Genomic DNA, 24,072 nt, shown 5'->3' on the forward strand with positions numbered 1-24,072 from the left:
TCTACCGTTTTTTTTCCCTGTCTTTCTTTTCGCTCGTGCTGCGCTTTGCGTGTGGTAGTGTTGCGTCGCGTTTCAAACTGTCAAAAAATGGGAAACTCACCACGGGCGAGGTGGGGGGTTGCGGTTGCCCTGCGCATTTCCAAAACCGTTGAAGGTTTTGAAGCGCGTCGTCGTTCGGTACAGTGTGGAACAAAAAGTGTTGGGAAGTGGGAAACTTTAGTCTTGAAAAAATAAAAATACATTTTTCTAGAGTTTCTTTGTTTATAGGACCTAACTAAAAAAACGTAGATTTTAGTAACAGTATTTCGCTATTTGCAAACATTGCACCAAATTCTCCGCCTGTGCAAATAATAGTTCAGAATTCTGCAATTATTCTGCTCAAAATCATCAGACGGTTCCTGTACTTTTCTGAATCATAACTTAAGGAGCCATTACATTACTGCAAACAAACAAACAAACTCGCACTTTTTCGTGTTTGACAGTTCGACGGTAACATTTCAAAAGGCATCATGTACATTTTGACACTTTCTGAGTTATTGCATATTCTGAAAGTACTCCTAATAAGCTACCTCTCCACCAAAAATGAGCAAAAGTTACTTCAGTAAAGTCTGTTTAATCATGATTTTAAATAAAGTAACATAAACAAAATCCCTGCCATCAGCAGTCCCTGTTTATATAGCCCTGTCAACCTGTCAAACAAAAGGCTACATAAACCTCGTGACGAAAAAAAGCAACATGAAAAAAGCGCCATGTACATTCGGCGAAGAAAAACGAATCATAACAAAGCGCCCCCCTCAGTGACAGCAGGATGATATCGAAGTTGGTGATTTCAAAAGAAGTTATGTTTGTTTTTCTCAAATAAAATTACGGAAATAATGTTTTATTAAATGTGGATGATCAAGTATCAATAAAAGCAACGTTTTTCATCGTTTGTTATCATTAGAACATCTTATTTTGCTTTTATATTAAATTGGGAATTGAAAATGGATGCTCAACATTCAAATGCGTTTTTCTCAAAACGCATGGTTTGTACATGATGCTTTTTGAAATGTTGGCGTCGAGTTTGCCAAACTTGCAAATTTGCAAACAAGGCAAAATGTATGCAAAATGTTTGTACAAACAAATCCAGGCAGACAAACAAAGCAGGCAAAACTGTCAAAAAGTGTGAGTTTGTTTGTTTGATTGCCGTAGTGTAATAGCTCCTTTACTTTTCTCCCAAGCGAAACTTTTGCAAAGAGAGAAGCAGCAAAATCCTTCTCTCTTCTGTTGGTGAGCTTCTTATGTAAATATCGCTTTTTCTTTTCTTGCTTTCTTGCAGTACAGCCATCCCTCATATTCGGAACAGTTTACAGATCGGCAATTGTTCAAAAAATCATAGTAAATCAATGATTGAACTTAATGATTCGCTTCATTTGAAAGCTTTTCTTGCGATCTTTCGAATGCTGTATCGAACAACTGCAAATTTTAACTTTTATATCAAGTTTTTGAAGAAAAACTTTGACCCTTGAAATCCACAAATTCGGAACACTTTTTTCTTACGAATGTAAACAAACTTTGGTTCTCTCCATGAGTACATAATTTTTACAAACTAATAACTTCAGGTACTAACACCACCGAAACTTATGCTTAGTTATGTTTTATGAATGGTCTGATAACTCTGTGGGAAGTCCAATAACATTCCACAATTATGAAACAGGCAATTTGGAGGCAGTGTTTTGCTGCTCTGGATAAAACAGTCTTAAAAAGAGGTTTTTTATTCAAAAAGTACTACTTTTACCCGTGAAATAGCAAGAGAATGTCCAAATGAAGGTCCTAAAAATAGTAGGGTCGACAGAAAAGCTGCATTTGGCATGTTATTGACAAATTACCACAAAAGTGTTCCGAATTTGTGGGTGTTCCGAATATAAGGGATGACTGTACCACAGAGTAATCCAGAGGGAGCACTGGCATTTAATTTATGGTTGCGTTACGCGGTACATCGTGGTACATCGCCCCTTCAGCAAAATTTCGCTTGTCGTAACGCTCGGGGCAAACTGACGTTCAATGCGTTACATTTTTTTCACAGCGATCTAGTCGGCTAGATTACATTGGAAGGTTGTCAAAAATTTTCTCATTCCCAATATCAACAAAGTTATTTTCTCTGATGACTCTTAAATATTTAATTGAATAAATTGATAATTTGGAACGAAAAGAAACAGAATGCCAAAAAGATTTACACGAGAACCTCGACGAGAACTCTCTTGAGAATAACGTGTGAGATTATTTTGATGGAAGTGGTCTTACCTGTTACGATGCACCATCCGATTGAAGTCGAATTTTCTACTTGTGACCGAACGCTGTGTTGCAATTTTGCGTGGCTTGTTATCAGAATCGGCAAATACTGGGGTTTACTTGATAGTTTCTTGCCGAGCCGAAACAGCGTTTATGGCTGAAAGGCTCGTTAATTAAGACAAATAACTAACTGATAATTTCTTCACCATTTTTTGGCGAATAACGTCAAGGAAACAACAAAGATATGGATGTGTTGACACAATTAATTTTGGAGGAAATTTATCTTTGTTTTGTTGTGCTAATGATTTTTAATTTTTATAAATTTATAATTTTCATCTTTGTCTAACTTTCCTTATTTCTGTGAATAGAGACATTGTCAGTTTTATTGACGGAAGTGACGACTAAATGCAATGCTGAAGAAAAATGTATTGTTTTTCACGTGTAATTTTGTCATTCCAATTGAAATGTTTTGTCACAATAAGACCGAAATTTCATATTAATTCATCGTCCATTAATTTGAGCTAACGAAGTGACTCCAGGAATGCCCAAACACTGACAGCATTCTTCTGCTCTACATCCTATTCAAAGTATTTGATTATTCGGTAAACTGCATACAAAGATTCTGATTTTTCTGCTGGTTGAGTTCTTTGAGTTCAAAATGATTATTCTCATAAATTTTGATGAAAAGAGGAACATACATTTACAACAACCAATGCCATTCAAAGCTTTGCACTTGTCAAAACAAAGTCAAGTAGAAAAACTCGATTTAATCCCACCTGGGGTGAGATAGAGCCTTTCTTACAAAAGGAAGATAACGGCAGTTGAATTTTTTTTCAAAGAAATAGCAAAATAGAGCATGGTTCATTCATTAATCAATTCAAAACTCAACATGATTTTTTCATAAAACTGAAAAGCGCTGGTTTTTGCCTCATTTGCCATGGCCAGGTGTAAGCTGTGCTCGCACACAAGCATTTTGGTTTTTTTTAAATCAGAACAAATTATTTGTGAGGCAGAGAATTAGCTTACAATTTGCGATGTTCGTAATGTTTTCTGCCTATCGCTAAATTGTTCGTAATCTCTGAGTGTTTTTTGCACTCGAGATAATTCGTTTTTGGATTACACAAAAAATACTTCTACCGCACAAAAACTATTTAAATGAAAAAAAAACTTTTTACGAAGAATTTCAGATAGCTTACCAACATTTTCCAAAAATATGTTTAAATTTGATGAATCGTTTTAAAATTGAAACTGAAATAATGCTCAAATACTAAGAAATGATCATAACAAGTCACTCAGTAGTGTTACTCTTTCAAAGGAATCGACCCTTTTCAAAGGAGTTCAAAGGTTGAATTTTTGGTGAAAAACGTACCCCAAACATATATAGCTGCTACAAACACAGGTTTGGTTCTTGGAATGTGAGATTTTCAGCAAACGTATTTAAGATGTCTCCTACTCAAACCTTTAACAGAATTAAGTTTCACTAAAAAGACTGAGGAATTGCAAATTCTAAAAAAAAACATTTTGTTCCAATTTCACCCCTACTAAAGGTAAGTTTTTGAATGATTTGGCAAAAAATAGCCACTCCAGCCGCAATAAATTTAATCATCGCAGCGAACAAAAAAGAATATTACCAACACAGGCCAGACCCAGATATACCATAACACCGGTCATTGTATGCTAGCGATGCATAAAACGAACAGCGACCCAAGCAACGTAGCAGCATCTAGAAAAAGGAAAGAATCATCAAAACGGAACAAGTTGAAGAGCACTGCTAGTTGATACCAAACAAACGCGGCTCGACTAACCTACAGCTTAGCCCTGATCTCCCTTAGGCTCTTTTTTTTTAATTTGCGAAAATGTCATTTTGGGCGCCCTGGGGCTTCTTGAGGGGGCGCTTTATCTTTTTCAAGAAGGCGCAGCACAAATCGGCAACTTACTATAGGCGCCAAATGGTTTAAGGAGGGCGACATTTTTGTTAAAGAACTTGTTAGTCGACGACTAACCTCGACTAACCTACAGCTCAGGCCTGCCCGCGATGTGCGTTGTCACTGGCGCATGGGAAGCTTGGACGCTCACCAGAAATTTTTTTCACTCAGAGATCGATCAGAGAATGAGCAAAACAAAAAAGAAATGCAAAAGAATGAGCATGGGGCATCAGAACGGATAGCTGATAGCTGCTCGCTTCTGCATGTGAAGCTCAACTTGGCAACTTGACGACGAGGCGACAAATAAACGATTTCAATACTTAAATTTTCGACCGAATTTTCATTTGAAAACCGCCTAATCAGGCGAAAACACACTCCGAGGCCCCTTAAAAAATGGATAAATTCAAATTTGGTATGGAACTGGTTCAGGTTCAGCACATCCCCTTTCAAATGCGCCCAAGAGAGCTTAAATCCATAATGTGGGCTCTGAGAAACCCCCTACCACAAAATTGAGCACTTTTTTACCACACACGGACGTCACGCGTGCTCTTCAGTAAATTAATTCGGATATTGGAGATAGACCAATTTTGTCATTGTCAAACGATCGGGCGTCGAAAATCGATCGTCCATGATTTTTTGCAGATTTTTCGAATGAATATTTCTCGAGAAATGATTTGGGAACGAAGCTTGATTTGGCGTCGGAGCCAAAAGCAAACACTATACCTTTCTTTAGTAAGAAAGGCAAAAATGGAAATTTTCTAAAATCTGAACGGTAAATCCGAATGAGGTCAAATTTGTTTCAGAACCTCGAGTATGGTCTAGATTATGATATGGAGAAAAAAAATTAGATAAAATGCCAAAGGAATAGTTTTGGCATTTGGTGAAAATTAGCTTTTACCTTTTTTAGGGGTTTTTCCCCCTCACAGTGAAATAGTCCTCAAGCTGTAAATCAAGAACCACATTACCGACATGGATGAAAATTTGGGAGGATGTAGGGCTCGAAAAATGCAATTTTTTGGACAAATAAACGATTTCAATACTTCAATTTTCGACCGAATTTTCATTTGAAAACCGCCTAATCAGGCGAAAACACACTCCGAGGCCCCTTAAAAAATGGATAAATTCAAATTTGGTATGGAACTGGTTCAGGTTCAGCACATCCCCTTTCAAATGCGCCCAAGAGAGCTTAAATCCATAATGTGGGCTCTGAGAAACCCCCTACCACAAAATTGAGCACTTTTTTACCACACACGGACGTCACGCGTGCTCTTCAGTAAATTAAGCGCCAAAATTCGGATATTGGAGATAGACCAATTTTGTCATTGTCAAACGATCGGGCGTCGAAAATCGATCGTCCATGATTTTTTGCAGATTTTTCGAATGAATATTTCTCGAGAAATGATTTGGGAACGAAGCTTGATTTGGCGTCGGAGCCAAAAGCAAACACTATACCTTTCTTTAGTAAGAAAGGCAAAAATGGAAATTTTCTAAAATCTGAACGGTAAATCCGAATGAGGTCAAATTTGTTTCAGAACCTCGAGTATGGTCTAGAAATAGTCCTCAAGCTGTAAATCAAGAACCACATTACCGACATGGATGAAAATTTGGGAGGATGTAGGGCTCGAAAAATGCAATTTTTTGGACAAATAAACGATTTCAATACTTCAATTTTCGACCGAATTTTCATTTGAAAACCGCCTAATCAGGCGAAAACACACTCCGAGGCCCCTTAAAAAATGGATAAATTCAAATTTGGTATGGAACTGGTTCAGGTTCAGCACATCCCCTTTCAAATGCGCCCAAGAGAGCTTAAATCCATAATGTGGGCTCTGAGAAACCCCCTACCACAAAATTGAGCACTTTTTTACCACACACGGACGTCACGCGTGCTCTTCAGTAAATTAATTCGGATTTTGGAGATAGACCAATTTTGTCATTGTCAAACGATCGGGCGTCGAAAATCGATCGTCCATGATTTTTTGCAGATTTTTCGAATGAATATTTCTCGAGAAATGATTTGGGAACGAAGCTTGATTTGGCGTCGGAGCCAAAAGCAAACACTATACCTTTCTTTAGTAAGAAAGGCAAAAATGGAAATTTTCTAAAATCTGAACGGTAAATCCGAATGAGGTCAAATTTGTTTCAGAACCTCGAGTATGGTCTAGATTATGATATGGAGAAAAAAAATTAGATAAAATGCCAAAGGAATAGTTTTGGCATTTGGTGAAAATTATCTTTTACCTTTTTTAGGGGTTTTTCCCCCTCACAGTGAAATAGTCCTCAAGCTGTAAATCAAGAACCACATTACCGACATGGATGAAAATTTGGGAGGATGTAGGGCTCGAAAAATGCAATTTTTTGGACAAATAAACGATTTCAATACTTCAATTTTCGACCGAATTTTCATTTGAAAACCGCCTAATCAGGCGAAAACACACTCCGAGGCCCCTTAAAAAATGGATAAATTCAAATTTGGTATGGAACTGGTTCAGGTTCAGCACATCCCCTTTCAAATGCGCCCAAGAGAGCTTAAATCCATAATGTGGGCTCTGAGAAACCCCCTACCACAAAATTGAGCACTTTTTTACCACACACGGACGTCACGCGTGCTCTTCAGTAAATTAATTCGGATTTTGGAGATAGACCAATTTTGTCATTGTCAAACGATCGGGCGTCGAAAATCGATCGTCCATGATTTTTTGCAGATTTTTCGAATGAATATTTCTCGAGAAATGATTTGGGAACGAAGCTTGATTTGGCGTCGGAGCCAAAAGCAAACACTATACCTTTCTTTAGTAAGAAAGGCAAAAATGGAAATTTTCTAAAATCTGAACGGTAAATCCGAATGAGGTCAAATTTGTTTCAGAACCTCGAGTATGGTCTAGATTATGATATGGAGAAAAAAAATTAGATAAAATGCCAAAGGAATAGTTTTGGCATTTGGTGAAAATTAGCTTTTACCTTTTTTAGGGGTTTTTCCCCCTCACAGTGAAATAGTCCTCAAGCTGTAAATCAAGAACCACATTACCGACATGGATGAAAATTTGGGAGGATGTAGGGCTCGAAAAATGCAATTTTTTGGACAAATAAACGATTTCAATACTTCAATTTTCGACCGAATTTTCATTTGAAAACCGCCTAATCAGGCGAAAACACACTCCGAGGCCCCTTAAAAAATGGATAAATTCAAATTTGGTATGGAACTGGTTCAGGTTCAGCACATCCCCTTTCAAATGCGCCCAAGAGAGCTTAAATCCATAATGTGGGCTCTGAGAAACCCCCTACCACAAAATTGAGCACTTTTTTACCACACACGGACGTCACGCGTGCTCTTCAGTAAATTAATTCGGATTTTGGAGATAGACCAATTTTGTCATTGTCAAACGATCGGGCGTCGAAAATCGATCGTCCATGATTTTTTGCAGATTTTTCGAATGAATATTTCTCGAGAAATGATTTGGGAACGAAGCTTGATTTGGCGTCGGAGCCAAAAGCAAACACTATACCTTTCTTTAGTAAGAAAGGCAAAAATGGAAATTTTCTAAAATCTGAACGGTAAATCCGAATGAGGTCAAATTTGTTTCAGAACCTCGAGTATGGTCTAGAAATAGTCCTCAAGCTGTAAATCAAGAACCACATTACCGACATGGATGAAAATTTGGGAGGATGTAGGGCTCGAAAAATGCAATTTTTTGGACAAATAAACGATTTCAATACTTAAATTTTCGACCGAATTTTCATTTGAAAACCGCCTAATCAGGCGAAAACACACTCCGAGGCCCCTTAAAAAATGGATAAATTCAAATTTGGTATGGAACTGGTTCAGGTTCAGCACATCCCCTTTCAAATGCGCCCAAGAGAGCTTAAATCCATAATGTGGGCTCTGAGAAACCCCCTACCACAAAATTGAGCACTTTTTTACCACACACGGACGTCACGCGTGCTCTTCAGTAAATTAAGCGCCAAAATTCGGATATTGGAGATAGACCAATTTTGTCATTGTCAAACGATCGGGCGTCGAAAATCGATCGTCCATGATTTTTTGCAGATTTTTCGAATGAATATTTCTCGAGAAATGATTTGGGAACGAAGCTTGATTTGGCGTCGGAGCCAAAAGCAAACACTATACCTTTCTTTAGTAAGAAAGGCAAAAATGGAAATTTTCTAAAATCTGAACGGTAAATCCGAATGAGGTCAAATTTGTTTCAGAACCTCGAGTATGGTCTAGATTATGATATGGAGAAAAAAAATTAGATAAAATGCCAAAGGAATAGTTTTGGCATTTGGTGAAAATTAGCTTTTACCTTTTTTAGGGGTTTTTCCCCCTCACAGTGAAATAGTCCTCAAGCTGTAAATCAAGAACCACATTACCGACATGGATGAAAATTTGGGAGGATGTAGGGCTCGAAAAATGCAATTTTTTGGACAAATAAACGATTTCAATACTTCAATTTTCGACCGAATTTTCATTTGAAAACCGCCTAATCAGGCGAAAACACACTCCGAGGCCCCTTAAAAAATGGATAAATTCAAATTTGGTATGGAACTGGTTCAGGTTCAGCACATCCCCTTTCAAATGCGCCCAAGAGAGCTTAAATCCATAATGTGGGCTCTGAGAAACCCCCTACCACAAAATTGAGCACTTTTTTACCACACACGGACGTCACGCGTGCTCTTCAGTAAATTAAGCGCCAAAATTCGGATATTGGAGATAGACCAATTTTGTCATTGTCAAACGATCGGGCGTCGAAAATCGATCGTCCATGATTTTTTGCAGATTTTTCGAATGAATATTTCTCGAGAAATGATTTGGGAACGAAGCTTGATTTGGCGTCGGAGCCAAAAGCAAACACTATACCTTTCTTTAGTAAGAAAGGCAAAAACGTTACTTAATCCACCGGAAGGTGGTTGCTGCCTTCCTCCTAAAAGCCTTGCAACCACACACTACGAAAGCTTTGGCTAACGCTTACTTAGTAAAGACACTATACATCTGAGTGCTGCCATCTAGGTATGATAAATTTAATGAACCATTTGAAAGCACTGCAGTGTTTGTGTGCGTGCACTGAGCGTAAAGTTCCGACAGCTATCCGCCGGAGCTTTCAAATTATGTAAATAATGACCCTTTTTAGTATCAACCAAAACAGTTTTTCGAACATATCTTTTAAAATACTGCACCAAGCCGGATGAAATTTAAAAAAGACTTAAAGAACCTGAAGGCAAATCCAAAAACATAGATCCGGACAAAATCGGTCGAGCCAGTTCCGAGAAAAGTGAGTGAGAAAAAAAATTCTACGTCCATCCACACGCACAGACATTTGCTCAGAATTTGATTCTGAGTCGATATGTATACGTAAAGGTATATCTGGGAGGCTTATTTAAAAAGTTCAATTTTTGAGTGATTTTATAGCCTTGCCTCAGTGAGGTGAGGAAGGCAAAAACTGAGTTTACTGTGATGATTTTTTTTCTTAATCAGGCTAGTAACGCTCAAAACATAACGCCACAAGCTGCTATGATTCCAAAGGGTAAACCCGTAACGGGGCCAAACATTTGAATGACTTTTGTTTGGACTGCGTCCTCTGGATTACTCTGTGACTGTACTGCTGCAAAAGAGAGAGTGGCAAAAAAGTTAGTCTTGCTGGCCGCAGAAGCTGCAGAAATTTTGAAATTCTGCCGGGAACCCGACCATGGTTATTTTAAGAACATTTGCTAAAAAATATGCTGTTAATTAAATCTGTAAGAACTCTGCTATAGAACGTCGTGACTGAGGTAATTAACCTTTCATTATGGTTCCAACTACAATATTTGGGTTTTCAATGTAGTTTTTCTTCAAAATTTTGGAAAAATTAGCTTGAAATTTAATTCAACATTTTTTTAAATTCTTCAGACCTTATTAGAACAGTCGCGACGTGCGCCGAGATCGTACGTCTTTTTGAAAAATAACCCATGGCAGAAAGACTTAACGAAACATTTCTGATTATAACCCAAATGTGTGCAGTTTTGAAGAATCGTGTTTTGATTTGGATTTGGATAAACATCAAAAAAGATAACCCAATCTCAGCAAACGCAGAATCTGATGGGCGACAACGTGAATTTTACAGAAAAATCTTCACTGACCGGACAAGGGACGTGACCTGGAGGAGTATGAAATAATTTTATTGGAACGCTGTCCATTTACGCAGTAATATTTGGTAAGTAACTTAATTTAACTGCTATTTGAAATTTAAAAAAAAATCCCCGCTTTCGCAGACCAGACATGGCGCCATCAAAGACGGATTGCAACAAAAACAGCAACAGTGAAAATGGACGCAACGGGGACGACGAGTCCGCCGCCAAGAAAGAACCGGTACGGAACGAAACGGAAGACTTTGACGTGAGCGATTGCTTTACGAACGATTTTGACGACGTGAACGGAGGCCGAATGATCGCGTCGAAGAAGAACGGTTCCTTCGTGAACATCGAAGCAAGCCAGGAGATGCCTCTAGGAGGTGGTGGTCAGAAGGAGGAATCTGCGGCAGTAGAGCCGAAAGAGTCCAAGCCAACGAAAAAGATGCTCGACGCGGCGATCGTGATTGACCTGTCGGATGACGACGAGGTCGCTGGCGAGGACAGCCAGGAATCGTTAGACTCGCGCTTCAAGCGGACCATGACGCAAGCACGGTTGAACACCAAGAAAGAGGCTGACTGTGAGGTGAGGAATGTTTGGAAGTTATTTCGAGTTTGTTTTGATTATTTTGAATTTTGCAGAACGAAGACCCGGACATCGTGCAGCTGAAGAAAGATCTCTACCAGAGTAACGGCGAAATTGATTACGATGTTGACCTCGGAGAGGATGAGAAGCCTGTCGTTAAAATCGAGGCTGAACCTAAAGTCGAACCAAAGAAAGCAGATCCACCTATGGTGGTCATTAAGGTGGAACCCCCAACCCCGGTGAAGCAGAGCAAACCTAAGATAAATCCGGTACCTATTCCGACGATTGATCTGACATCATCCGACGAAGAAGTTGAACTACTCAAGAAAGAAGAGCCAGACGCGCAAGCAGCCTCCCCAGAATGGAAAAGTCGGACGACCCACAAACGAAAAGCGAAAAACTCCGCATCGAACACATCAGTTTGCTCAGAATACGTGGTAGTCAAAGCGGAGCAGGACAAGCTCAAGATCCGCAGAAAGAAACGCAAGTCGAAGAAGCGCTCCAAGCGGCGAGAGTCTTCGAGCGAGTCTGAGTTGGTCGTAGATTCGTTCCCCGTCGACCTCAAGAAACACTCTAAATCCACAGATCTCGTTGCAAATTCCGACGAAGCAAAACCTGCGCCAGACCAGAAAGATGTCGAGCCGAAGGTCAAATCACCAGCTAAGCAGCAAAGTCCGAACCGAAGGCGTTCAAACGAGTCGGATTACGTAAAATCAACAATCACCAAAGAGTTGGCAACTCCGGCGGACACCTCCGACCAGAAAGCGGAAGAGGAAGAAACTGGTCCGTTTGTCAACACCGACATCGCCCTGGAAGATCTTCTCAACGACTTTCTTGAAGATGAAACGGTCCCGCAAAATCCGTCCCAGGTGCTGTTTCCAACAGTCTCAACCGAAGAAGACAAGCTGCTGAACTCACCCCTCATCGACTGCGAGCGAATTCTTCTGGCCGAGTTGGACAACATTTTGGAAGACGAAAAACTGCCGCTTCCCGACAAGATCGAACAGCCCCCAGAGCAACCACTTTTCACGTACACGATCTACGAGCCCAACTCCGCCGCCGCGACTCCACTCAACATCACGGTGAGTGTCAAGCCACCGTCTAACCAAAAACCATCCAGCCCAACCAAAGCCCCAACGCCACGCTTCCGGATAGTCTATGGCCGTTCAAAATATCCACCACCGGCACCTCCTCCCAAAAAACGACCGGGACGTCCCGCCCGAGCGGTACCGGAACCACCACCGAAGCCATCGAAGAGCAAGCGGTACGAATCCGACGAGGAGTACATTCCCAGCTTTGCCCGGACCCGCCGGTATCCGCTACGGCCACGCAGGGCGCGCCGAAGGGCACCCCGTGCGCGACTCGTTGCTCCTGCTCCCAACGGGTACTTTTTGACCGAGCTGCAGGTGCAGCCGGAACCGGATCCAGAAGAGGAGGAGGAAGAGGAGCCACCGACGGTGGCATGCCAGTCACCGTTGGCCGCATCCGATGGGGTGTACATGAACATGCCGTCGCTGGCGGAGGAGGAGCAGGCGGCAAACAGGGGTAAGTCAACAAAGCTATTGTTCTGTGGCGTCAGGTTAAAAAAAAAATGTACTGGTAATGGGTCAGTACAAGCTCCAAAGGAAAAAGGTCACCACACCTCTGAGTGCCACAGAAGTTGGTTTGTTTGCATCCAGAAATCTGGTCTCTCTATTTCTCGCAAAAGTTGTTTGTCATGCGACTTACATCCGGCGCCGGTGCAACCCCGAAGGAGCAGAAAGGTGAACGGAAGCTGTACAGAGAGTCGGAGCTGTGGTCCATTTACCGAGAATACAGAGTTCGCTTGTGGCAGTGCAAAACACCCGAGGAACAGATTGACGTGATCGCACACTAAGTATTGACACATGGCACGAGAAAATGATCATCTAACCCTAGTAACATTTTAGGTTTTAAATAGGCCATAAAAGCCTATTTAGGCCGTATGAGGGTTTCCAGAAACATGATAAAACCTGTAAGTTTAAAAATGTTACTAGGGAAGTCAGTTACGTTTTTTTTCTTTTATTAATTTTTTGTACTATTGAACCTCAGTCCTAACCTGGTCGCAGCACCTAAAAGGACCTAATAAAAAAAGTTATGAAGGAAAAAAAAGAAGAATGTAGGAAGTAATCGCCCCAACATTCTCCAGGATGACTGCGCTAGAATTAGGTTAGAATAGAAATTTGTAAATTCAAAAATTACAATTCAATAGCGAGAATTAAAAAAGTGTAGGTATTTATTCTTAAATCGACGGTAACATTTCAAAAGGCATCATGTACATTTTGACACTTTCTGGGTTATTGCATATTCTGAAAGTACTCCTAATAAGCTACCTCTCCACCAAAAATGAGCAAAAGTTACTTCAGTAAAGTCTGTTTAATCATGATTTTAAATAAAGTAACATAAACAAAATCTCTGCCATCAGCAGTCTCTGTTTATATAGCCCTGTCAACATGTCAAACAAAAGACTACATGAACCTCGTGACGGAAAAAAAGCAACATGAACAAAGCGCCATGTACATTCGGCGAAGAAAACCGAATCATAACAAAGCGTCCCCCTCAATGACAGAAGGGTGATATAGACGTTGGTGATTTCAAAAGAAGTTATGTTTGTTTTTCTCAAATAAAATTACGGAAATAATGTTTTATTGAATTTGGATGATCAAGTATCAATAAAAGCAACGTTTTCCATCGTTTGTTATCATGAGGACCCCGTGGCGCGGTGGATAGCGGCTTCGGCCGCCGATCCCTCATGTGTGCTAAGGGGCCCGGGTTCGATTCCCGCCCATCTCCTCTGGGTGTTCTGTGTTTGTCCCGTTAGTTAGTAAATTCAGTCTGAAAAGACGGTGTGATGTCTATAAATTTGATTAGAACATCTTATTTTGCTTTTATATTAAAATGGGAATTGAAAATGGATGCTCAACATTCAAATGCGTTTTTCTCAAAACGCATGGTTTGTACATGATGCTTTTTAAAATGTTGGCGTCGAAATTCGAAAATTTTAAATTTATAGACTCAAAAATTCGATGTATCCAGCATTCAAATATAATAAAAGAATAGGAAGAAGAAGAATTCCAAAAAAAAAGTATAAATCTGGAGTTTTTTAAAAGGTCCAATAAACCAAATTAGCAGTTTTTGCTTTCTGGGTGTTTTTGAAACCGCCGTGAGTCAATGGGTTTTAAAAAATACCCAAAAAAGCAAAACCTTAAATTTTGGTATATTGGACCCTTTCAAAAAAAAAAAAAAAAACTCCAGACATTAAAAAAATTCCATTGAGAAAAAAATTCAAAGCTTGAAAATTTAAGAATGAATGAACTAAAGAATTCAAGAATTTTAGATCATAAGAATATAAGGATTTATGAATCTAATAGATTTTTGTTTAATTTTTGATTTTTGCATATTTTTTTTAATGTTGGACTTATGTATTTTTTTTATTTTGGAAAATTAATTTTTTAAAGCTTTAATTTTTATTTTTTTCTATTAGTGTTTTAATTTTGTTAAATTTTAACGGTTTAATTTTTTTTAAAATATTTTATTCTGGGTGATGAATAGAGAAAATGCGTAACATAATTTTCGAATGATCCCACTTTGTTTACATCTACAAAGTAGGAGGCTGTTCAAGCACAAGCATGACATTTTTCTTACTGATAAATGAGCTGTTTTATAATCAGTAGTACATGTTTCATTTTGTCTAGTTTATTACATTTTTAGCTTTAAAATTGTGTATTTTTTCAAGTTTCAATCGGTTAGAAGAGGTTTTTCATTTTTACGGGTGACGAAGAACTGCGGCGAGAGTGTAAGCGATGTCGCAAATTCCCTGGCTGATTTTGGAATCCTGCAAGCTGATCCAACAAACAGAGAAGATTTTCACTAAACCAGTAGGTTTTTAAAAGGAACCAAACGATATAGACAGCTTCTGCATCGATACCTACAACCGCATCGACTCCATAAACAAATTTCATTCATGACTTTAAAAAAATTACGACCTTGCCTTCAAATTTCTTAAGATTTCTCAATTTCAACTTCAGGTTCTCAAAAGCCACCCATTTTTCATTCTTGCTAAGGGCCGGTATGCTCTTCAAAAGAAAGGGGGGCAAGAAACAGCTTTACGAACGGCAGAACAAAAGATAGGGGACGTTTTCTTGGGGCTTTTCGTCACCCTCTCGGGCTTGCTTTCGCTACCGCTGCTGCCCATTTGTAATTTTTTTTGACCGGTTTCTTCCGAAGTGCATGCCTTACATAAACATATAACAATTCTCTCTACTTTTGGCGAACAGTAAATTGGTTCCACTTTGACAGTTCAAAATTGAGGCCGTTTTGCGAATCACTATTCAGCACCCAGGCTAAAACCTACCCTCAAAGTCAAAAGTACCCTTTTTTGCAACTTGGCCCGTCGTCATGCTTTGAAAGGGTACCGGGTTTGCATACATTTGTATACTGTTTTTGACATATGTACCATTTTTAACTCACTCTTTTCGGTGTTTGACAGTTTGCCAAAATCGCAAACTTGTTTGCGGCAAACACATGCGAAACTAAATTTATGCACGGCGGCCGTATCTGCAAACAAATGCAGGCCAACAAACAAAGCAGTCAAAAAGTGCGAGTTTGTTTGTTTGTATGTCATAGTCCTTAAAAGGGTATCGACGGGTGTACTTGAAAAAGGGTGAAAAGTTTTTTTTTTTGGGAAAAAGGGTAAAAAGTCTTAAAGAGTGAAGTTGATGAAGGATGCCTATTTTTAACTTTAAGTGTAGTGTGTATCAGCGTACTGAGCAGTTCTCTACGGAATCGGTATTTTTTCTTTAATTTTATTTTTTGTATTTTTTAATCCGGCTGAAACTTTTTTGGTGGCTTCGGTATGCCGCCCAAAGAAGCCATTTTGCATCATTAGTTTGTCCATATAATTTTCAATACAAATTTGGCAGCTGTCCATACAAAAAAGATGTATGAAAATTCAAAAATCTGTATCTTTTGAAGGAATTTTTTTTTATCGATTTGGTGTCTTCGGCAAAGTTGTAGGTATGGATATGGACTACACTGAAAAAAACGATGTTAAATTTTTTGGTGATTTTTAATTTCACTTTTTGTCACTAAAACTTGATTTTCAAAAAACACTATTTTGTTTTTTTTATATGTTTTAGAGGACATTCAATGCCAACTGTTCAGAAATTTCCAGAATGGGCAAAAATCTTTGACCGAGTTATGATTTTTTGAATCAATACAATTTTTTTCAAAAAATCTAAATATTCGTCGTAAAAAATTTTCAACTTTATTTTTCGATGTAAAATTGAATTTGCAATCAAAAAGTACTTTAGTGAAATTTTGATGAAGTTCATCGTTTTCAAGTTATAGCCATTTTTATGTAACTTTTTTCAAAATAGTCGCAGTTATTGAATTTTTTAAAATAGTGCACATGTTTGCCCACTTTTGTAAAAAATATTTTCGAAAAGATGAGAAAATTCTCTATATTTTACTTATTCGGACTTTGTTGATACGACCCTTAGTTGCTGAGATATTGCCATGCAAAGAAAATTGATGTTTTTTAGGTCTCACCCAAACAAAACACCATATTGTCTAATGTCGATATCTCAGCAACTAATGGTCCGATTTACAATGTCAAAACATGAAACATTCGTCAAATTTTCCGATCTTTTCGAAAAAAATATTTTTAAAAATTTTAAATCAAGGCTTACATATTAAAAGGGCGTAATATTGAATGTATGGTCTTTTTGAAATGTTAGTCTTGATTAAAAATTTAAGAAAATTTCGAAAAGATCATGTTTTAAATCAGACCATTAGTTGCTGAGATATCGACATTAGAAAATATGGTGGGTTGTTTGGGTGAGACTTAGAAAACATCAATTTTCTTGTTTTTAAACCTTTGCATGGCAATCCAGATTTTTAAGTGAAGATGGCGTTCGAATGATGAACGCCCGAAATGTCAAAATCACGCAGCGGTACCAACATTACGAAAAAGGTGTTCCATGTATGACAGCCACATTTTATTTTCTTATGTTGGTGCTACTGCGTGATTTTGACATTTAGGACGTTCACCATTCGAACGCCATCTTCGCTTAAAAACCTGGATCGAGGTTTTTAAGCGAAGATGGTGTTCGAATGGTGAACGCCCGAAATGTCAAAATCACGCGGTGGTACCAACATAACGGAAAAGTTTGCCATGGCATGACAGCCACATTTTTTTTCTAATGTTGGTGCTATACTGCGCAATTTTGACATTTCGGGCGTTCACCATTCGAACGCCATCTTCGCTTAAAAACCTGGATAGAGAATTTTCTCAGCTTTTCAAAAATATTTTTTTCAAAAGTGGGCAAACATGTGCACTATTTTTAAAAAATCAACAACTGCGACTATTTTGAAAAAAGTTACATAAAAATGGCTATAACTTGAAAACGGTGCACTTTATCAAAATTTCGCTTAAGTACTTTTTGATTGCAAATTCAATTTTACATAAAAAAAATTAAATTGAAAAAAATTTGCGACCAATATTTCGATTTTTTTTTTAAATTGTATTGATTCAAAAAATTATAACTCGGTCAAAGATTTTTTGCCCATTCTGGAAATTTCTGAAAAGTTGGCATTTAATGTCCTCTAAAACACATCAAAAAATAAAAAAAAAACTAAAAATTGTGTTTTTTTTTTTGCAAATTAAGTTTTAGTGACAAAAAGTGAAATTAAAAATCACCAAAAATGTTATTACCGTGTATCATTTTTTTTCAGTGTAGTCCATATCCATACCTACAACTTTGCCGAAGACACTAAATCGATCAAAAATTCCTTCAATAGATACAGATTTTTGAATTTTCACATATCATTTTTGCATGGACAGCTGCCAAATTTGTATGAAAAATTATATGGACAAACTAATTCTTTGGGCAAGAAAAAATCGAATGAGCGAAATCTCAGAGAATTGCTCTAAATTTCAAATTGACCAAACCCAGTTTAGCGTACGCTTGAAATGCGCCGGGTCGACAGCACAATCTTTCGTTAAGTTTCCTGTTCGTCCGCGATCGCGACGTGCTGCTCAACCCGAAACAAAAGAGGAGAATCACGGCAGCCTTCACCAGCGATATTGGACTAAAAATGTGACTAACGGGAGAAAGCTTTTTTTTCGATTAAAATTTGTGGGTTAAAGTTGCGTATTATTTGTTAAAGTTTGCGGAAATTGTTCCGGCGTGACGTGGCAGGTAAATGTGGTAAAGTTTCGTCGAAATTGTTGGGCAAATGTTGAGAACTTTTGTTTGCCTTCAAGCAGCAGCAGCAGATTTCAAGATGTCCGACTTGACGGAACCGGCCGTAGAGGCGGAGCGAAACGACGGTGACCGTAAGAATGGCGATGGTTCCCGGCCGGCCCGTGTTCGGACCGAGTCCGAAGGTTACGGCATTACGGAGGAGCAGGAGAAGACGCTGCTGGCGGGCGAGGAAGATGACAACCTGGACCTGGACGTAATCGAGTGCTTCGTGGACGATTTTGACAGCGACATGGAGGAAGAGTTTCGCCGGAAGGACGCGAAAAAGGTGGAGCTGCCGGAGAAAAAGGCGAACGACGGAACGGGCAAGGCGGATGAAGTAAAAAGAGGGGATACGGTGGAGGTGCTGGAGGTTGTCCGGATCGTGCATAACGCGGACGAGAGCGGAAGTACTACCGAAGAGCCGTTGGAAGGGTTTGAAGAGGAAGCACCGGCACCGGCTGCGGTTGAAGAAGCGGACGACGACGAAGATGTCATCCAGATTGTCGAGGAGAGTGTTGAGGATCTGTTGGGAGATGGGAAGGTGGAGGAAACGCTGGAGGCTTCGGTCCATGTCAGTGATGAAACGGAGAACGAACGGATTTTGAGCAAACCGTTGGTGAAACAGGTCGTGATGGATATGTCAGGGGAGGAATGCGGCAAGGAGGATGAGCCCACGGGACAAGTTGGTGATGAAGGATCGCAAAAGGGCGACGAGGATGACCGAGTGGAGGCCCCGAACTTGTCGCAGGATGACAGCGACGCAGAGCAACCGTTGGTCATAGCGGACTCGGTCGAGGCTAACGTTGGGGCCATGTCCGGACGTCATCAGGAAGATCCGGATGTTCTTCAGCTGAAGCTTGACCTGCAGCAGAACTTGGGCAAAATGGACTACGAGCCGGACGACGAAGACCGTCGAGAGCGGCTGGAACGACGCATCCAGATCAAGGAGGAACCCATGAGCCCGGTCCGCGATCGGCTCGAGCGTATTCTGCTTGACGTCGAAGACATTCCCACGATTGTGCTTTCGTCGGACGATGACTTGGCTGAGCAGGTGGTGCAGGAAAAGAAGCCGAAAAAAGCGAAGAAAAAATCCAAAAAGAAGAGCAAACAGCGCAGCAAGAGTGAGTGCAGCGTAATCGAGGCCGCTCCCATCGACGTCGAAGAGTCCTTGGCGGCGGTCAACTCAGCTACCTCGTCCAAGTCTCTTCACTCGAACGACTGTATGTTCATGGACGAAGAACTGTTCAAAACGGGCTTCCGGATGGAACTTCGCAAACGCAAGAGCGCCACCCGTCTGGAGGAGAGCGTCACATCGCCGCCGTCCAGGAAGCGACGAAATCCCACACGAAAGTCGTCCGATTGCAGATCGTCGATTGGCCAGTCCAAGTCGCGTGGCAGTATCGCCTCAACGGTTTCGTCCAACATGAGCGAGTACAACGTGCCGGCTGACAATCCACCAAAGAAGACCCCGTCGCAAAAGTCCACCTCCCGGCACGTCTCCACGGCGCACAAGCCGAAGATCAACTCGTTGTTTGACGACAGCGATAATCCGGAAGTGGTTCCCGTGTCGATTACGGTCGATGGCATGCCGCTGTTTGAGAAGGTGCCCAAAAAGCACGTGACGGCACCGGTGCCGCCTCCGCATCGACAGACCATGCTCATCGATGCCCTTCCCCAGGTGGGCGTTGCGTCGCCGATTGCAAAACCGGGCCCGTCCAAGTCCTCCGGCCTGAAGTCTAAGATTGAGCAGGAGATTATGCACTCGCTCGAGAACGACCTCGCCATGAGCTCGGATGACGAGGTGGCGTTGCAGCCAAAGAAGCTGGGTTCTGTCAAAGGTCGCTCTCCGGGTAAGATTGTGGGGAGATTTTTTTTAGTATTAAAATCGAGTTCATGCCACCCTATCGAAGTTGTGTTGTTTTCTTTGATTGGTATACTGCTTAATTTTCGAAAATTTTCAACTGTTATCTTTCTTTTCAAAATAGCACCTTCGGAGAAATCGGGCCGGAAGCGTGGTCGCGCCCCGAAGCACCACATCGAGGACTACTTTGGCTCGTCACCGACGCGCGACAAGAAGGACGAGACCCCGGCGACAGAGACCGCATCGAATGGTGGTGGTAAGAAGCCCCAGATCAAGCGTCGCAAGAAGCGCTCACGCATCAGCAGCGGCAGCAGCGAGTACGAAACCACGGCGACCGAGTCAACATCGTTGGCCGGAACGATCAGCACGATCACGGCCCGGGAAGGAGATGAGGAGCAGCTGCCAGTGGCGCCGGAAGAAGTGGCCCCACCCAAGACGGACGAAATGCGCGTGGTTCTGTCTCCGCTAACGGACGCCAAGATTGAAAAGTTGAGCAAGTGCAACACCCCGAAGAAGCACCGCGCGCTGTCCAAGGCGAGCCAGACCGAGCTGCAAGGACTGTCGTGGCGCATCGACCTGGACCAGATCGACTTCCATTCGGAGTACTTTGAGAAGTTGTACCAACTCATCGTGAATGGCCGCGAGCTGCGCAACAATTTACGCACCAGCAATAGCAACAACAGCAACAAGTTTGAGGGCGTCGTCCTGGTCGGTCGTGACGCGGTCCTGCCTCCGACGCCACCGGAACGATCGCCGCAGAGACCGGTTGGCAACGGCCGTGCGCGTTCCGTCATCGAACAGTTGCTGTTCCAGCGGGCGGACGAGATTGAGTTCGAGTCAAGTGCGCCGGTTGATCCGGCGGCCCGCGAACGAATGGTGAGTCCACTTGTGGGGTTATTGAAATGGTTTTTGAAAGATGTGCCTTTCTTCCACAGGAACGAAGCGTCCGCTCCAACTTTCGCATTCCGAAGATTGCCAAGCAACCGTCCCGGTCGCCGCAGGACGTCACCTCATCGACGCAGCACGACAACGAGCAGCAGCACTACCAAGAAAATGAGACCCGCCGGTCGTCGAGTGGTGGTTACAGCAATGATCGGCACGTCGTTGCTTCCGATGCGCGCCGCCCCGTCACCGTCGGAAGTCCGTTGCGCAATCCGAATCGACCGGAAGCGGCAGCTCCAACCATCGACCCCCAACCTGCTGCTCGCCCAGTGCCCATCATGCGGCGCACCATTCGGAATGACAACGTTCAACCGCCGCCACAGCCAACAGTCGCGCCACCAACCCCGGCGCAGCCGCAGCCCGTCGAGAACGGATTTTCCACGTACCGGCCGCCAGAGCAAGTACCGGCCCCGCAGCAACAATACCGAGCCAGTGCCGGCAACATGTTCCAGCCCCCACAGCAGCAGCAGCAGCAGCTCGGCGGTTACACGGCTTCCGGTCAGGAGATGGACGTGAAACCGAACATTTCGGCGTTGATGAATCCGGCCAACATGCTCGGCACTGCAATGATGAACCCGAGTCGCTTCTTCGACTCGCTCTCGATGGTGTACCAGGTGACCATGATGCAAATGATGCAGCAGCATATGCCGTTCCCCGCGATGAACCCCGCTGGGCAAGCGCCGTTCCCTGGCCCGTCGGTGGCACCGACTGCCGCCAACATGGCACCGCAGCCACAGCCTATGCCAGCGCAAATGATGCCTCCGCCGCAGCCGACGCCATCGTCGAGTGCGGGACCGCGATTCGCACCGGACCCCGTCCAGTCGGACGAAGTGTCCGATCAGATTTGCCAAATCTTTGGCTGTATCGACCACCTGAAAGGTCGCTGCATCAAGAATCCGTGCCAGTACTCGCACACGCTGCCCAACGAATCGAGCCTGCTCCAGATGCTTCTGGGAAGCGCCCAGGACGTGGTGATGACCACCTACCAGTTCATCGTCGGCCAGGACAGTCTGTTCTTGCGCTACTTCCCCGTCTACACTGAGGTCATGGGCCGGCGCAACATGCGACACCAGCTGGTCGACGCCGTTCCACACTGCGAGCAGTCCAAGCGCGCCTTTTCCCACTATCGCTACATCGTCGATGGCCTAACCATCAACGGCACGCTCACCCGCTCCAAGGCGGTCCAACTCGTGCTGGAAAAACACCGAAAGATCAACTTTGACCAAATCAACGTCCTCATCACCTTGATGCTCGACACCGGCGACGACATTCCACAGTTCCTCCAGTGGTTCGAACAATTCGCCCAGGTCCAGGACTACCACTACGAAATTCCGTCCATCAATCGGCTGATCAAGTTTTGCGTGCGGTGCTCCCGTTCGGTCGACGTGGCCAAGCTGACCTACCGGCTAGTCCTTAGTGTGGCCCCCGGCAAGGAACCCTTTGTCGACACGGACGCGCTGTCCGAGTTTGTCGAGCAGCTCATGAAGTCCAAGCTGGGGTTGGACCTGGAGAAGATCCGGCTCAAGTACCGGGAGAACGAGCTGTCCTGCTCGGCTAGGCGTTAAGAAGGCGGGAAAACTGTTGTCTCGTCCACTGGGTGGACGAACGAAGAGACACGTTACCGCGTAAGGTTAAGGCCTTTCTTTCTTTTTTGTTTGCGTTTGCAAGATTTTGACAAGAAGTCTGATGATATTGTTTTCCGAGCTCTGTTCGGAACTGTTGTTACAGTTAACTTTCACACTCCTTTGACATACCACACCGGTGTGGTATCACGCTGTAAATTCAAGAATAAAAACTACGTTTAACGACAAAATTAATGTTAGAGTTTAAATTTAGGAAACTTACTTTAAACACAAATTAATGGCATCATCAGTGCGCTGCTTGTTAATTTTCATGTTTTTTTTGTGTCGTTCGTGTGCATGGGGTGAGTGATTGTTTAAATTTAGAGTCGATTGCGGGCAGCGGGGTCACATGGTTGCTCGGCTAGATTGTTACTGTTTTTTTTTTTTTTGCGTACTTTCCATTCGCTGGCAGTGATACAATCAGTCATTCCTTTTTTATCGTTTATCGGAAGGCACGCCGCCGGTTGTGTTCGTCGAAGTTATGCATTAAAATGTAACATTTCTGGAGTTTTTTTTTGAAAGGTTCAATATTACCCCTAACTCAAGGCGGTTCCAAAAACACCCAAAAAGCAAAAACTAAAAATTTGGTTTATTGGACCTTCCAAAAAAAAAAAAAAACTCCAGATTTTAATTACAGTCCATTGAAGCATTGAAGCGACTTGAGGGCTTTTGTTATTTTGATTTGGTTAACCGCGGTGGATTTTCTCGAAATAATTCGAACTGTCAAAAATCCACCAAAGCATCTACCACATTGATCTCACAAAAATCTGTGGTAGAAAAGTATCCACCGGTAGATACTTTGGTGGATTTTTTTATTTAGGTACGAAATCAAGGTTGGACATGGCAAAATTGAGCCTAAATAATGATCTCTGCGATTTCCGCAAATGAACAGTTCTCTACGGAATCGGTCTTTTTTCTTTAATTTAAATTTTTGTATTTTTTAATCCGGCTGAAACTTTTTTGGTGCCTTCGGTATGCCCAAAGAAGCCATTTTGCATCATTAGTTTGTCCATATAATTTTCCGTACAAATTTGGCAGCTGTCCATACAAAAATGATGCATGAAAATTCAAAAATCTGTATCTTTTGAAGGAATTTTTTGATCGATTTAGTGTCTTCGGTAAAGTTGTAGGTATGGATATGAGACTACACTGGAAAAAATGATAAACGGTAAAAAAAATTGGTGATTTTTGCCTTCCTCACCTTACTGAGGAAAGGCTGTAAAATCACTCGAAAAACGAAATTCTTGATTTGACCTCTAGACCCACCTTCATGTATACTTATCGACTCAGAATCACATTCTGAGCAAATGTCTGTGTGTGTGGTGGGATGTTGATCAAAAAAGGTGCAGGTGGTTATGTTACACATGACCAGTATGACAAAGAACTTTGCAAGATGATTGTTGAAATTTTCGATAAAAAAGTCCGGTCCAAATTTCCCCATGATTCCCTTATAATTACATAAGACAACTCTTTTGTGAATAGTTTTAAGACATAATAT

General features: G+C 41.8%; 1 protein-coding gene across 5 annotated transcripts; it reads left to right on the top strand.

The window, feature by feature from the left end:
* The first annotated feature begins 10,233 nt into the window (after positions 1–10,233).
* Positions 10,234–22,769, top strand: LOC120429831 (titin-like). 5 transcript variants are annotated; one of them, XM_039594893.2, is made up of 5 exons: positions 10,234–10,384; positions 10,443–10,884; positions 10,941–12,429; positions 20,135–20,886; positions 20,946–22,769. In XM_039594893.2, exons 2-5 carry the CDS (start codon positions 10,450–10,452, stop codon positions 22,515–22,517), a joined length of 4,248 nt encoding a protein of 1,415 aa, XP_039450827.1. In that variant the 5' UTR covers positions 10,234–10,384; positions 10,443–10,449; the 3' UTR covers positions 22,518–22,769. The 5 variants fall into 5 exon arrangements, with proteins under 5 accessions (XP_039450827.1, XP_052566167.1, XP_052566166.1 ...); XM_052710207.1 differs by lacking the exons at positions 10,234–10,384; positions 10,443–10,884; positions 10,941–12,429 and adding exons at positions 17,956–18,104; positions 18,173–19,999; XM_052710206.1 differs by lacking the exons at positions 10,234–10,384; positions 10,443–10,884; positions 10,941–12,429 and adding exons at positions 17,958–18,110; positions 18,173–19,999.
* Positions 22,770–24,072: the final 1,303 nt, after the last annotated feature.

Source organism: Culex pipiens, chromosome 3, assembly GCF_016801865.2.
Source record: "Culex pipiens pallens isolate TS chromosome 3, TS_CPP_V2, whole genome shotgun sequence".
Taxonomy (NCBI): Eukaryota; Metazoa; Arthropoda; class Insecta; order Diptera; family Culicidae; genus Culex; species Culex pipiens.